The sequence below is a fragment of the Mollisia scopiformis genome (assembly GCF_001500285.1).
Source record: "Mollisia scopiformis unplaced genomic scaffold LY89scaffold_13, whole genome shotgun sequence".
NCBI lineage: Eukaryota > Fungi > Ascomycota > Leotiomycetes > Helotiales > Mollisiaceae > Mollisia > Mollisia scopiformis.
The window spans coordinates 483379-499062 of NW_017263593.1; the positions used below are offsets into that span (position 1 = coordinate 483379).

Consider the following 15684-nt stretch of genomic DNA (forward strand, 5'->3'; position numbering starts at 1 on the left):
TAATTTCCGGCTGGTGTGGGACCCAGAATGGCTTCGGATGGAGGACACATTTTCCCGCTCATATGATGAGAGTACGAAGACGACGAATATATAAGTCAATCTAAGGAAGCGATGCTTCCTTCGAGGTTATGCCAAACCATAAGCTTTACGGCTCCGACGTCTTGGAGGTGTCATTTCAGCATGCTCGCACTGCCGCCCAAGAGCAGGGCTATATTACGTCGACATTGGACAGTCTTCCAACCAATTTCTGCCAGTAATATCAATAAAGCTGAGCTCGACTTCCACTACGATTATGGGAGATCCTTTTATTAAGAATGACGCATTTTCGAATGAAATGTCAATCGAAGTAGCCACTGGCTAGTGATAAGTTGTAGATGCACTCTTGAAACCTGATGAAAACACTCTGACATGTGTTCTTATCTTGAGTTGTTCCTCGATTCCAAGTTGGGCGCTGGTCTGGGCCTAAAATAAATCCAGCATTTCTGACATCAGTGCGACAGGGCTGTTATAATTATGTACGAAAGACTGTAAAGAGGAATCTTGTGGCGAGTGAACACTGATAGACCAACGTCGCAGTTCGAGTCCATTACACAGAAAATCGTCAAAGGGTTTAGGTCAAAATATGCTGTTGAATGTAGATTCGGAGGTTCTCAGTGATTTAGCTCATCCGATATTGAATTCGCTCGCTACTGCCATATGCTCCTTCATCTTCTGCTTCATTCTCTTAGCAGCAGAATCGTTCAAAGATGGAAGGTCCAAATCCAGTTTCCTCTGCTTCCTGACTCTTTCGCCTTCCGGTGCCTTCTCCTCCACTTCTCCCCTCTTTGCCTTCCTAGCTGCCACACTCCTATCCGCCTTAGTCATCTTTGCTGGTCTCAAACCAGGCACCTTGATACTGCCAGGCTTGTCTCGTAAGGCAAATGCTTTTGCAAGATGCCCTAGATGCAAAGTTTGCATGTTGAAAATATGCCTCTCATTTGCAACATGGGTGGCATATGCTCTGATATGACTCTGGAAGCCACGACGGGCCATCTCGAGATACTTCGGAGAGTCTTGTGACCATCTTTCCACTTCGAGTTGCCACTCTGTAGCACGATCTTCCCACTCGCGACCCGTACCTCCGAAACCCTTCCTCAGCAAATCCTCAGCCGTATGATGGGTTAGGGCTTTCTTGCCATCTTTATATCCAGAAGCGAGAATGGAGACATACTCTTCCTCTTCACCTGGCAGAAGGAAAATGAGAGCCCGACCGTCCTTTCCAGCTCTTGCAGTTCGACCCACTCGATGCAAGTGGTCTTCTGCACTGAAAGGAGGATCATATTCAATAACATAGTCGACATTCGGCATATCAAGACCACGCGACGCAACATCAGTACAAACCATAACACAAGGTTCAGCTGACTCGGTGAAAGCTTTGAGTGTGGCTGTTCGAATGTTCTGTGCTAGTGAACCATGAAGCTTGCAAAGAACGACCGGATTCGTTTTGCTTGAGAAGGCGGTGCCATGTGCGATTGTATCCTTTGTGAGGTCAGTCTTGGTGAGAGGTGGAGCTTCAGCAGCGTTCTCTTCATCCTCCTCCGACACCTCCCAAGGACGGCTGAACAGAGAGAAGTGAAAATCGACTGAGTCTGCGCAAGAAATGAAGACAATAGCTTTCATGACAGAACCTCTTCTGGCAAATGCACGCTTCAGAATTGCCGTCAAAGTGACGAGACGTAGCTTTGCGGGAACGACAGCATACGCCTGTTTGAGTTGTGCGGGAGCTGAGAAGGCCTTTTCATCGACTTCAACTCCGTCTGTGTCGTTTCTCGTGGCCTCGATATCTGATGGGTCCGCTTGAATATGAACAGCGTCTTTCAAACTGATTTCGCCTAATCGTTGAACGTTCATCTTCATCGTAGCCGAGCAGAGTATTGTAACTCTGCGACTTGGTAATGCTTTGGTGTCCAAACCATTGATCCTATCCCGAACAGCTGACACCGGTCGTCTCCCAATTTTCTCCACGATGCCTTTGATCTCATCCTCGAATCCTAATTCCATAAGTCGATCACCCTCATCAAGTACGAGCCATCTAACAGTGTTGACCTTCAGCACTTCAGTGTTATCCAAATGATCTGCTAAGCGACCAGGAGTCGCAATCAGGATGTTCACACCCTTCCGCAATCTAGCCTTTTCGGATTGTTTGCTTTCTCCACCAATGACAGTAGTTCCGACAATCCATGGTGCGCATCGAAGCAGCTTCTCAAGGACACTTGCTATCTGTTTACAAAGTTCTCGAGTAGGTGTAAGGACAATAGCAAAAAGACCAGAATCTCTGTGCACTTTCACATCGTCGCTACTCATAGCCAGGATTCGTTCCACAATGGGTAGCAGATATGCCAAGGTCTTCCCAGAGCCTGTTTCTGCTTGTATGAATGCATCGCTGTCGTCCTTGATCATCTCAGGTATTGCCGCCTTCTGAATCGCCGTCGGAGCCTTCATGTCGAGCTTTGTCGACAGATGTGCAGCCAGCCTTCTTGACAAGCCTAATGCTGTGAATGTTTCCATTTCCTCTGTAAGAGGCGCATTGGATGGCTTGGCAGGTTCTACCTCTTCCTCAGGTTCTTCGAACTTGGTCTTTGCGGAGGGGTTGAATGAGAACAACGAGGAGATGATCTGATTTGGCTTTCCACTCTCTGTCTGGTGGCCTCCATTGGTGAATCCTTGGCTAGCATTGCCTCTACTTTCAATGCTTCCAAGCGGTAGTTTTCCGGACACGAAAGCTGATCTTGTTTCTTCTGGGAAAGTTGTGCTTCTGTTCCCACCAATTTTTATGCTCCCAGGAGGGAGTTTTCCAGATACAAAAGCTGGCCGTGTCTCCTCCGGTATTGTTACGCTTCGACTTGGACCACCAATCTTTATGCTTCCTGGAGGCAGTTTTCCTGATACAAAGGCCGGCCGAGTCTCCTCTTGTATGGGTACACTTCGTTTCGGACCACCAATATTTATGCTGCCAGGCGGGAGTTTTCCAGAAATGAATTTCGCAGTGTCTACATTTCGTCCAGTTTCACTGTCCACTCTCTGCCTCTTAGGTGCCCTTGACTCGGTACTGGGTCCAATATAGTCCTCCACAGCGACAGTATGCCTGTTCTCTTTGAAAAGTTCTCTCGTGGAGGGGTTCGACGGCTTGCTGATTCTCTTCTCCACGATCCTTTTTGCTGCCAATCGGTCCTTCCATCTTCCACCTTGAAACTTCTGCTTCGGAAGTAATGGCGCATCCCCAATCTCAAAATTCATGAGCATGCCATCGTCCGTCATTTTTGCTGGTTGGATTTCACCGAATCTCGTATCGAGCTCGAACATTTTTTTGGCTGAGGATTTTCTTTATCGATGATAGTCGGCACGGATTATCAATGTTCCCCTCATGGAAGCCTTACCGCTTTGGGACTTAGTGATATTCATGTCAGAATTGCTTCCAGGACTCGAACTTCGCTGTAGTAACTATCATGATCCATATCGACTGCTGCCTTCAGCATGGACCCTGAGAGGGCCATTTTCGATCCTCTTGGTTACTCTCGTTATCAATTGTGACTCATTTTCATCATGGCTTTCAAAATCACCAAGATGCCGCTCATTCAGGGCCCCAAATTGAGCTCCTCGAAGCTCTTCAGCTACGCCCGATCCTTTTCTACCTCTGAGATTCTGCGAGCACGAATCAGGGACACGATGATCCCCAATACAAGTATCAGAGTGTTCCGCGAGATTCCTGCGCTTCGTCAATGGCGTCGCAAACAACTTCTCGACTACCGATCCGTTGGTCTTGTGCCCACCATGGGAGCCCTGCACGAAGGCCATTTGTCGCTCATTCGTATCGCAGCCAAAGAGAATTCGTCTGTTGTTGTCAGTATCTACGTCAATCCGACTCAATTCGGTGTTCACGAGGATCTGGATAGCTATCCTAAGACATGGGAGAAAGATGTGGAGATGCTCAAAGATCTTGATAGAGAGCTTGCCGCTGATGGTGGGAATCTGGGCAAGATTGCTGCCGTTTTTGCGCCGACGACGAACGAGATGTATCCGAGTGGACGACCTAGCCAGGAAATCGATGGCAAAGGAAGTTTCATCACAATTACACCCGTTGGAGAAGTCTTAGAGGGTGCAAGTAGACCTACTTTCTTTCGAGGAGTAGCTACTGTTTGCATGAAGTTATTCAACATTGTCACACCGGAAAAGGTCTATTTTGGACAGAAAGATGTTCAGCAGACAGTTGTCATCAAGAAAATGGTCAAGGATTTCTGCTTGGATACACAAGTGGTTGTTGGAAACACAAAGAGGGAACCAGATGGATTGGCATTGAGCTCGAGAAATGTTTATCTCGGTGCAAGGAGAAGGAATGTTGCTACCATCCTCTCGAAAGTCTTGAGAACAGCCCAGACTGGATATCTTCGAGGGAAGCGGTCGAGAGAAGAACTTCTGGGACCTGCAAACGAGTTGGCCAAGTTGTTATTGAAGGAGCAATTCCAGCTGAAGCCTGAAGAGCGAGTTCAGTTCGAAATGGATTATGTCTCTTTGGCAGATCCAGAGACCATGCAAGAAGTCGATGAAGTTGACGAGGCGAGAGGAGCAATCCTGAGTGGAGCTGTCAAAATGCTCCCTGTCGAATCACCACAACCTGGAGAAGATCTAGGCTTAGCTGGTGGCCCACCAGTGAGGTTGATTGACAACATCATCCTCAAACCTGTTACGAAATAATTTTGTACATACCCATTTGGATAGGAAAACATGCATGAGAAACTACGAGTCAAAATATTCTCATTTCTAGGTCTCTGTTTTATTGTTCGTGTTCAAGACTCTCGGATTGCATGGAACAGTTTCCATGATCTGGAGGTGCTGCTTGTTCTGATTACTTTCTATCGCACCTTAATTCCACAACACATCCATGCCAGCGTGTCATCAAGACATTTTCTTCCACTATGACAAGATGTCCAACAAGCCCAGATCGCTCAATCTGGCTTCATGATCCTGTCAATCTCGACTGTCGTCTTGGCTTCCTCCCGGACATCTGAGCCTTTGTTGTTGTTTCCAAATTATTATTTTGTCTCGTCACACATACGAGAACCCGGCTTCCGGAAAAAACACCAAAATTTGCTACGAAGTCCTTCTCTTCTCCGTATCATTGTAGCCACTATCATCATCATACAGCACGTCAGCCATAAAAAAGCTTATTCTTTCCCATCTACTGCGACCCTTTTGTCAGAACCCTTTTGCCGGGGCTATCCAATCCCCACTACACATCCATCTGCACCCAGCACACTCATCACCCTCTGCACCCTTCTCACCCGTCCTAAAACCCTTCTTCCTACCCTCCCCTACCAAACAACTCCCGCTATAATGACCTTATCTTCATCCATCTTCCTTCCCTCCCTTCCGCGATCCTTAGATCTACGATCTATGGAACGGGAGACAAGTCACAGCTGGCGATGACTGATTTGCTGCAGGCGCGAGTTTGGTGATCACTACACTGGGGAAAGGTTAGGAGTGTGCGTGCAGGTAGGAAGGGAGAGAGGGAGGAAGAAACGCACCGAGCGAGGGGAAGGAGGAGAGATGCTGTGATGAGGAGGAGCATTGGTTTGGGGATTCGGATGCGCTTTTGTTTCAACTAAGAAAGAGCAGAATCAAGAAGAAACAGAGAGAGGAGTGGATTAATGGGTTCTGGGTGAAGTGATGTATTCATTTTTTGGGGGATATTCTATATATCTGGAGTGTCGAATCTTGAACGCCGAATATATCGCCCGGTTGAGACATTCAGATACCCCTTCAATGTCTTTCTTCACACATTATTCTTATCGCAAGTGAACTGAAACCTCAAAAATCACGACTCACCAAAAAAAAAAATACTCATGAATTCATCTGTTGTCATAAATTTCGAACCTAAAGACAAGCGCATGCAGTGCCCATTGATCCATCCAAGAACACTGACTGTGCCGCATCCTGCTTACTACCCCCAAATCCCACACCACACCAAACCAACCATCTTACCTCAGACGCATCGCACTGCGCCGCCAACCAAATCAGGCAGTGACACAACATCACTGTTCGGCAGGTTCGGCGACCGACCTTACGGCACAGGATGGATGCCATATAATACGTTCGTTCGGTTGGTGTTCACAGTAAGCTGCAAATCTTTTTGAGAGTTGGTGACTGTGAGTGAATGAGTGAGTGACTGGTCTACTTAAGTGTCATATATACCCCGCGAAAGGATGTGAGATTGTTTTTACCTGAAGAGAAGAAGAGAGGGACATATTTTTATATCGGATTTGCTTCATCTTGGGTCGTTATTCTTGTTCGACCGGATCGGATCGTTTCTCTTACCTACACTTCCCTCCTCGAGACCGGATCCGAGATACAGACTTTGGAACATTCGTCATACATCATCTTCTTCTTCGATATACAGAGGCCTCCCTTCGGACGACTTTCGACGGACTACTCATACGGATAAAATTCGACGGACGACGATTAACACACGTCTTCGACTTCTGCCTACAACGAATTAGAAATCCCATTCCAGCACACTCCATCAACCTCGACCATATACTTTACCTACCTACCTCCCGCACTCAATCACAACAGCAAACTCACTTCCTCACCCCACAAACTCTTCCACAACCAACGACCAACAACCAACAACCCACCGCCCTCAAAATGGGCAACCACCCCTCCACCACCCGCTCCTCCAGGTCCACCCCCTCATCCACATCCACACCCCGCTCATCAACCTTCTCCTCACCCCGCTCATCACGCACCTCAACCCCCCGCTCCTCAACCTTCTCCTCCTTCTCACCCCGCACCCCCACCTTCCCCAAACCAGTAGCAACCCGCACCCGCTCCTGGCTCTCCTCCACCTCTTCTCGCTCCTCATCCTCCACATCATCCCCCACTCTCTCCCTGTCCCTCTCTCCAACCACCACCACGGCCACTGCATCTGGAGAGGAGGAGGAGGACGAATTCACACCCCCCACCACCGACGACCGGGAATACGAGGTTAAGCCGAGGCCGTTGAGGCTTGGGTATCCTTATTATGAGGACGTACTGGTACGTTAATCCTATCCTATGCCCTTCCTAGCTGGGGTGATGAGTGAATGAGTGCTAATGGATTAGTGGGAAGCTGAGTTAGCGCGACGGAGTAAGTGCGTGAGTCCGAAGAGGAAGGAGAGGAGGAGACGGGAGGTTAGGGGGGGACTTGGGGGTGGAGTTGAGTTGAGTGATAGGAAATGAGTTTGTGGCGTTTTTGGGGTTGTGAGTTTATATAAATTGGATGGATGGTGACGGAAGGAGTCGGCGAACATTTTGGGGGATATATCTCGGTGGATTGATTATGGGGTGAGAAATCATGCAACCTCCTATTACGGAGAGGGAGGGAGGGAGTTCAAGGAAAGAGTGAAGATTCAAGGAGTCAGGCGAACACACAGAGACGAGACGACAGAGACATATACCAAGCCCTCACTCAGGCTATTGATATTTATCGTAATATTACACTTTGATGAATTATCCAGCCTAGCACGGGACTATACCATCCTTCTCATGATACGCCCCAACCGTATTGACCAGATACCTTCTTCTTTCTTCTAGAGTTGAGATTGTTCTTTTTTCCTCCATACCTTTGCAAAAAAACTCCCACCCCATACACCAATGCAAGAAATCCCCATTCCCTTCGCTTTAGTGAAAAAGAAAACCAAACAACGCCTCAAGCTCAATGTTGGTACAAAACAACAGAGCGATAATTTTATGCAGACGGACTGACAAAGGAAATAGAATGTTTTCTTCTCTTCATTAAGGTTTCAACCAGATCGCACGACCCCCTGATACCCAGTTTGTATTCGCAAAGATGTGCAAAGGGCACGGGTATCATTGACAAAGGAAAAAGTATGCAGAAATCATCTATAGACAGCTCCGTAGAGTGCAAAATAGACAATTAGAAAGGTGGAAATGGTATGCGAGAAACTTCCATCTCAACGAAGGGTATTTAGACGGTGTTCTCAGCGTTACCACCTCCGAGTAGTTCGAGAATCTTGTTGGATACAGCGCCAGGATAGCCTCTGCTGAGCATTTCTTGAACAACATTCTTGGCGCTGGCTCGGTCTTCGACGGCGAGGTAAGCTCGGGTCATGGCTTCGTATGTGCTTGGCTCTCTCTTCTCGCGGCCGACACGAGAAAAGATGGACTTGGCTTTGTCGATGTTCATCTCATTGGCCCAGCCGTGAATGAGAGTATTGGCAATATATGGAGTCATTTCAACACTGCGAGTAGCCATATCTCGGAGAACCGGTTCGGTATCGACGACACGATGGTTGGCAACCATAGACTCGAAGAGGGCTTGGTACAGGCAGGCTTGTGGTCGGACTGAGCGATCAGCCATAACGGAATCGAAGACATCACGGGCACCTTCCATATCATGAAGGACGCAGCCCTTGGCGTGGATCAGAGACGAGTAGTGAACGGCTTCGGGCTTTTGACCAGTGCTGCGAATGACGTCAAGGACGGCTTCAGCGGCGGGCATATCGACAGGTTCCAAGGTAGCATGAGTATCGACAAGAAGCTTGTAGGTGTGATTCGTTGGCTCGATTCCCTTGCTCTTCATGCGCTCATAGTAAGCGAGGACCTTGCCCTTGTCACGCTTCGTAGTCAAGAAGAATTGCATCAAGCTGTTGTATGGAGCTGGTCTGGCTTTATAGTTTGGCATAGACTCCATCTCCTCAAACAGCTCTTCAGCAAACTTCTCGTCACTAACACGGCAGAGAGCATTGACAATGGTGCCGTATGTGACACTGGTGGGGCGGATACCAAGGGCACGCATCTCGGCAAAGTAGAAGAGACAGTCGTCGATACGACGAGCCTTTCCAAGCTTTCCAATAAGCGCATTGTACAGGAAAGACGAAGGTTCAACACCTTCTGTCTTGGCACGGTGGAAGATCTTGACTGCCTCGGTAGCTTCATCAAAGGTCTTGGTCGACTCCTTCAAAGTAGTGATGTACAAACCGAAAGTGTTGGCGGTAGGTGCAGCTCCCATGTCGAGAAGTTCTTGATGATACTGAGCAGCCAAGGTTCGGTTACCGAGTGTAAGACAAGCGCCAACCATAGCATCGAGGATCGATACCCATCCATAGCGGACAACAGAGTACTGTGGAAGCAATGGAATATCGGTTCGGGCCATTCCAAGAATGTCGTGAACCAAATTCATACGCTCCTCTCGTGCAGCGGCGGCTATGAGCTTGGCATAGGTGATATATCTTGGATGACGGCCAGCGCGGCGCATGTTGCGGAATCTACCAAGAGCATCATTCAGACGGGATGTCTTGGCACGAGCGTTGCTTCCCTTCTCAAGTTCGTCGGCAATGAGAGCAGATCCCTTGAAGTCAGTCGAGGCGGCATATGGGTCAAAAGTATCCTCATAAGTTTTTGCAGGATGATATGGAGCTGGAGCGAAGCTGTGTTGGAAAACAGGAGTCTCAGGGACAATGGTTCTGGGATCTGTGATACCACGTGCTGCCATGAAACGGTTGACAAACTCTACACCCTCCTCGATCTCATCATGAAGGTGAGAGTTGGCGTTGACTACACCAGAACGAATGCGGGCGAACATCTGTTCAGACTGGGTAAGGCCTTCGAGGACTTGTCCGGAACCAATCATAGCAATAGCGTACATGGCAGCAGGCTCGATGAAGTTTCGTGTTACGAGCATCTCTGGTCCTGAAAGAATGTGCCAGTATCGCTGAGCAGCTGGGACATCACCTTCTCGAATGCTCAATGCCAACATTGCCATTGCTGGGCGGGCCATATCCTGGAAAGTAGCTGGAATGTGAGCAAAAGCAGCCACTGCTGCAGCCTTGTTACCCCTGTCAGCGGCACGTGTTGCGATCTGGCTCATGGTAACGATCTTGGACGAATTACTAAGACCCTCAGCATAGTTGAGAGCCTCTGCAAGCTCGCCTCGATCCAAGTGACCTTGAACAAATCCATCCTTCACAATGACATCTATAATTGGAGATACCTCTGATGGGCTGGCGTCGAGGATTCTTTCATAGAATTTGATGGCACCGCTGCTTCTGCCAGTCTTGACATAAGCCTTGATCACGGCGGCGTAAACTGTGCCATCTTGTCGATCTGAAAGTTCGATCTTGCCTTGGTCGTGATTGATGGCCATTTGCTTGTACTCGTCGTAGCACTCCACAACGTTGTGTAAGTTGCCGACCTGCGTGAAACCGTGCATCATTGGTGGGAAAGTAGATGATAGCGGAACGATCTTGTTGTTTTCCATGTGTTCATATATGCGGATCATCTCTGAAATTCTGCCAGTCTCGGAACACGCCGAAATGAGTCGATGGTACGTTTCGGGTGGGTACGATCGGTCCTTTCGAATGGTGATGGATGCATCAAACATTCTGATCGCAAGATCGAGATGGTCTGCTTCAGCAAGGATGGCATATTCGTACTCGTTTGAGGCAAACATAAATTTGCCAGCTTCCTCCATACCGCCGAAACGATGTCGCTTCTCCTCCAACAACTGCTTTTGAGACGATACTTCAAGGGTTCTTGAAGCAATCAGATTCAACAAGGTATTGTATGTGGTGGTATTTGGCAACACCTTTCGTCGCAGCATATCTGAGTAGACATCCAGAGCCTTAGGAACGACTTGGATCTGTTCAGCTGGGAGATGAACAGCCGCATCCAACAGGGCATTGTAAGCTGGTGCTGTAGGTTGAATGCCAGCGACCAGCATGGCCTCGAAGACTGCTGGGATCTCGGCATATCGCGCACCCTCAGAGAGCTTGGAAAGATGCTCAGCATAGCTTTGAGATTGGAGATCCGAAACTGTGCTCACCGAGGTAGCTGGAGTGGTTGCAGAGAATCCAGTCTCGGTAGAAGAAGGTGCAGGTGATTGAGCCCGTGCAATTGGAGGAGTTGGAACTCGAGCCGCAACAACGCTTAATTCTGCTTCAAAGATAACCTGGTCATTTCGAGACTGGATCTCCTTGTTGATAGCCGCATCAATCTGGGCGAGTGCTGCTTGCTCCTCCAGACTAATTTCTGCTCTCTTGATATCATCTACCGCGCTCGCACTGTATGCCCTATCCAGGACAGGCTTTGCGGCATCTTCGGCAGATTGGACATTGCTCTTGCCCTCGGCGTCAACCTCAATTAAGGGCTTCCACTCGATGCGTTTAGCAAACTGAAATTGTGTCCATTCCTTCTCTGGTTCACCAGTCGCGTGTTGCTTCTTCCAAGCCTCAAAGTATGCCTCTAAACCTGCATCATTCTTCTCGACGGGGCGCACTTGAGTAACAGTGCTCGAGGACTGGGCGCTGCTGTGAAAAGCATTTTGGAAGTGGTAGCTGGGGTAATGTCCGGCCTTGCTTGCTCGACGATGAAGACCGAATCCGGGTCTGTTGTTAGACGCGTAGACTTGGGGGTGAGTCGCAGCAACGAGAGATTGGGCGTAACCGTGTGTGAAGGTTTTGGGACCCTGACGTGCGAGAGTCGAGGCGATGTTGGAGTAAATGGGCATTTAGTGGATGGAGGGACCTCTCATGGAAGGGAGAGAGGAGACTGGTAGTACATGTCAGCTTTCTGTGCCTCGAAAATATTTTTCAGGAGTCAAGGAATGAGCTCCACGAACAGACGCGCACTTACTGGGGATCTCAGGAAGTTAGCTGGTGCAGGTTCATTTGACAGCAGAGCCGTCAAACAAACGCGCGGTTTGAATTGAGTGGTGATTGAGGTTTGGTTTAGAGTCGACTCGGGTCGACTGAAGCTTCTCTTGGTGGATGCAAAGCTTTGCAGGTGGCGTTGATGGTTGAAAAGGACACAACCTGAGGATCTTAAGAAGAGTTCAAGCCTGAGTAGGTGTCCCGAGGGAAAATATTACCCTCGTGTCCTCTGCGCTAGAGGTTCGATGACGAGTGGAAAATTGGTTCTGCTATTGGTGAATTCACATGCAAGGCCTCGAGAATAACAAGGCTGCAGGTCAATGAAGAAGTACGTGTAATAGGGCGCAAGGGAAGTCAGCTGCACCAGAGGGCGAAGAACAATCGGAGGACAAAAGAACGGTCTGAAGGAGCGAGGGAAAGAATGAGGAAAAGGACTTGGGGTCGTGTGCGTGTGCGTGTGCGTAAAGGAGGGACTCGTAGTTGCAGTCGTGCCTGGAAGAGTAGAGAAAGGCAGGCGCGGGAAGAAGAAGCGTGGATGACTGTAACGCGAGGATTTTCCGGGAAGTCGGAGGTGGAGGTGTGGACCAGCAATTTTTACTGTACAGGCAGGCTGAGCTAATCGCTGGAAATTCCAACCATACAGTACGGGAGGCTGTGATGGCTGTCCCGCTGCTCGGCCACGGCTCCACAAATCAAAAAGCACTAAGTACTGAGCCCCCTGTTGGCCCCCCCCCCCCACTAATTCCATCTACAGTAAAAGCTCCTAAACGCTCCTGAAAGCTCCCAAAAGCCCCCAAAAGCACTGGAAGAAGAAAGGCCTAAACCCTTCCAAACAAGGCTCCACCACCCCAGTGAGCGACACCAGCCACTGCGCCAGCACACTCTCATCCCGCACTGCTGGAACTTCGCATCTTTCAGATGTCCGAGATGTTATTTCCCGCCCAATAAACATTTCCAGGCCCCGAATAGCCTGGCCCCGTTTGCTTATCAGATCCGAAATCTACGCGCACACTGAGCACTAAGCTTTTACGCTTCTCCTCTCCTCTCCTCTCCGTACACGGTCAAGACTGAGGACGTCGGCCCAAACATCGACCCGGCTTATCCTACCTAGGTTCTACCTCCATCATATGCGAATTCTACCTGTCATGCCTTCACCCCTCAGTTATCGCCATGCATTGAGACCCGCGAATTGACACCTCGTAATCAGATCAAACGACCCCTGAGCCGCATTTGAGTGAGGGGTTTTCAAGACACGTCGACGAAAAATTAAGGAACCTCAGGTCTCTCTCTCTCTCACTCTCACTCTCACTCACACTTCCACGCCGCCCTCCCTTCCTCAGGCCACCACCATGCCGACCGCAGTCTCTGCCCCAGGCAAGGTCTTTTTGGCAGGAGGCTATCTCGTCCTCGATCGTGCATATACCGCTCTAGTCTTTGCATTGAGTGCCCGCGTCCATGTTTTGGTGCACGACATCGATACCAGCCAGGGCGTGGACCTGGCGGAGATTGTAGTCCAAAGTCCGCAGTTCCGGGACGCAACGTGGAATCACGGCTATCATCTAGCTGGGGATCAGGGTGGAGTTGTCGTCACTCAGCTGCAAGGGTAAGTAAGCACTTCTTTTTGATTCCGAGGCCGTGGGAATATCCCCCCTATATCCGTTTGAGAGCCCCCTTTTTCTCGGTCTTATCACGTGATATCACCGAGTCTTGATGAGGTCTGTTCTCAGTCTCGTGGGTTCTCAGCCTTGTGGCATAGCTGATGATGATGTTGTGTGCAGTGGTTCACAAGCAGCCTCGTCTCGCAATCCCTTCGTCGAGACAGCTCTCCTCTACGCCCTAACATACATCTCGTCCGTCCTCCCTTCAACGACCATCAAACCAGCCAAAGTCACCATCCTAGCCGACAACGACTACTACTCCAACACCTCCTCCACAACCCTCCCCTCCTACCCCAAATTCTCAGACTTCGCCGTCCGCCTCCAAGACGCCCACAAAACCGGCCTCGGCTCTTCCGCCGCCCTCGTAACAGCCTTCACCGGCGCCCTCCTCACCCACTACCTCCCCTCCACCCTCTTCTCCCTCTCCACCCCCGAAGGCCGCTCCAAACTCCACAACCTCGCCCAGGTCGCCCACTGCGCCGCCCAGGGCAAAGTCGGTTCGGGCTTCGACATCGCGACTGCGGTCTACGGCACGTGCGTCTACCGCCGCTTCTCGCCCTCCATCCTCGCTAGTCTGGGCGAACCCGCCTCAGCCAAATTCTCTGTCCGCGTCCAGCATATCGTGGATGATACCGACCCATCCATAAAATGGGACACGGAAATCTCCAAGAACGGCGTGACGATCCCGGAAGGGATGGCGCTCGTGATGTGTGACGTGGACTGCGGTTCTCAAACCGTCAGCATGGTAAAGAAGGTGCTTGAATGGCGAAAATCCGTCCCAGAAGAAGCAAAGGAACTCTGGGATGAGTTGCAAGCTTGTAACGATGTCCTGGCCGAGAAATTGAGGAAGGGGTGTATGGTTGAGCTTGGGGAGGCGTTTGTTGCGATCCGGGCGCTGATTAGGGACATGACTGAAGCGTCGGGGGTGCCGATTGAGCCGAAGGAGCAGACGGAGCTGTTGGATGCGGTTACGAGGGAGGTGGAGGGGGTTGCGGGGGGTGTGGTGCCGGGGGCGGGGGGATATGATGCTATTGTGCTGTTGGTGAGGGATGATGAGGAGACGATGGGGGGGATTGAGGCGTTTTGTAGGAAGTGGAGTGAGGAGAAGAGGGGGAATGTTAAGTTGTTGAATGCGAGGGGGGAGTTGGAGGGGGCGAGGGTGGAGGATGTTGTTGCTTATAGCAAAGCATGACAATTGTCAAATGAGAGAGTCTGAGCTTAGCGAAAAGTAGATAAGTCAATATACAAATCTTGCTAACCTCCGATTCCCGAAGATTTAGATTCACTCGCCAGCTAAGCGAATACAGACCTACCTTTCTTTCTTGCACCTGCATAAACCCAGCTGGTTGTCTAAACATCTATGAATCGTTCAGTCTCCACGCTCCCTGGCTCACTACACCCCACCAAAGTAAACGGCATCTAGTCACTTGTTGTTCAAGGACCTGACAATGCTAACCTTCATCACATTATAATCTACTAACAAACTTTCCGCCCTCCCATTTTTTCACAACCCGACCAGCTTTTATAGCCCTCTGATATTTCACAATTTTCCAATCTTTCATAGTCCTCGGATCTTTTATAGCCTTTCAATCTTTCATAGCTTTTCAATTTTTTATAGCCTTCCGATCTTGTATAGTTTCTCTATTTTTCATAGTTCTTTAATCTTTTATGGTTTTGTGATTTTTCGTAAGTTTCGGATCTTTCATAATTTTTTAAAAATTTTATCGCTGTTCGATCTTTCATAGCTTTCTAATCTTTTATAGCCCTCCGATCTTTCACGGTCCTCCCATCTTTCGCAGCCCTCTCATCTTTCACACCTTAACTATTTTTCACTGCCCTTCTTTATTCATTTTCTTTTCTCTTTTCATTAAAGCATTCTTTGTTGTCATGCCCTTCCTCTTATTGTCAACTTCTAATTCCTTCTGTTAAAGAATTTTCTTCTGTTACCAAACTTCTTCTGTTACCAAACTTCTTCTGTTACCAAACTTCTTCTGTTACCAAACTTCTTCTGTTACCAAACTTCTTCTGTTGTCAAACTTCTCCCTTCCTCACCCCACAATCAATTAATTACCGGCTGTCCCTAACTTTATCACCACCGATCAACTTTACTTTGATTCATATCTCACTTATCGCCTGTTGTCGCCCGGCGCCGGCACAGCAAGAAACTTCCCCGGCTCATCAATTTTTTGATCTGCTATCTCTTGTTGTTTGGTTCTATTCTTGCTTCGTACGAAGTTGTTTATATACCCCTCGAAACCAAAATTCCTACCTTCTTTTCGACGTAGTTTTGTCTTTCGTTTCGATTCAGGCGCAGATTCAGGCTCCTCCGACATCGGAGTAGT

At 49.1% G+C, this 15684-nt stretch overlaps 6 protein-coding genes across 6 annotated transcripts; 4 read left to right on the forward strand and 2 right to left on the reverse strand.

Moving 5' to 3' along the window:
- Positions 1–663: 663 nt before the first annotated feature.
- LY89DRAFT_586765 (DEAD-domain-containing protein) lies at positions 664–3297 on the reverse strand (the record flags this gene model as incomplete). Its single annotated transcript, XM_018209386.1, has 1 exon — positions 664–3297. One exon carries the CDS (start codon positions 3295–3297, stop codon positions 664–666), a length of 2634 nt encoding a protein of 877 aa, XP_018070659.1.
- Positions 3298–3462: 165 nt separating this feature from the next.
- Positions 3463–4782, forward strand: LY89DRAFT_685320 (Nucleotidylyl transferase). The gene has a single exon (XM_018215059.1). It carries the CDS (start codon positions 3583–3585, stop codon positions 4729–4731), a length of 1149 nt encoding a protein of 382 aa, XP_018070660.1. The 5' UTR covers positions 3463–3582; the 3' UTR covers positions 4732–4782.
- A 5-nt stretch (positions 4783–4787) lies between these two features.
- On the forward strand, positions 4788–5671 carry LY89DRAFT_79432 (uncharacterized protein). The gene has a single exon (XM_018223408.1). It carries the CDS (start codon positions 4996–4998, stop codon positions 5461–5463), a length of 468 nt encoding a protein of 155 aa, XP_018070661.1. The 5' UTR covers positions 4788–4995; the 3' UTR covers positions 5464–5671.
- Positions 5672–6681: 1010 nt separating this feature from the next.
- Positions 6682–7254, forward strand: LY89DRAFT_734413 (uncharacterized protein; the record flags this gene model as incomplete). Its single annotated transcript, XM_018219905.1, has 2 exons — positions 6682–7071; positions 7138–7254. 2 exons carry the CDS (start codon positions 6682–6684, stop codon positions 7252–7254), a joined length of 507 nt encoding a protein of 168 aa, XP_018070662.1.
- A 409-nt stretch (positions 7255–7663) lies between these two features.
- LY89DRAFT_79620 (uncharacterized protein) lies at positions 7664–11837 on the reverse strand. The gene is made up of 2 exons (XM_018223409.1): positions 11668–11837; positions 7664–11583 (listed from the first exon to the last, which is right to left on the reverse strand). Exon 2 carries the CDS (start codon positions 11540–11542, stop codon positions 8003–8005), a length of 3540 nt encoding a protein of 1179 aa, XP_018070663.1. The 5' UTR covers positions 11543–11583; positions 11668–11837; the 3' UTR covers positions 7664–8002.
- Positions 11838–13027: 1190 nt separating this feature from the next.
- LY89DRAFT_586764 (Phosphomevalonate kinase) lies at positions 13028–14534 on the forward strand (the record flags this gene model as incomplete). The annotated part of the gene is made up of 2 exons (XM_018209385.1): positions 13028–13287; positions 13463–14534. Coding segments are annotated over 2 exons (1332 nt in total), but the record flags the coding sequence as incomplete, so codon positions are not given.
- Between the last annotated feature and the right edge of the window lie 1150 nt (positions 14535–15684).

Bases quoted from the DNA above. Each gene is read 5' to 3' on its own strand.
- LY89DRAFT_685320 (XM_018215059.1), top strand. From the start codon at position 3,583: ATGGCTTTCAAAATCACCAAGATGCCGCTCATTCAGGGCCCCAAATTG.
- LY89DRAFT_79432 (XM_018223408.1), top strand. From the start codon at position 4,996: ATGATCCTGTCAATCTCGACTGTCGTCTTGGCTTCCTCCCGGACATCT.
- LY89DRAFT_79620 (XM_018223409.1), bottom strand. From the start codon at position 11,542: ATGCCCATTTACTCCAACATCGCCTCGACTCTCGCACGTCAGGGTCCC.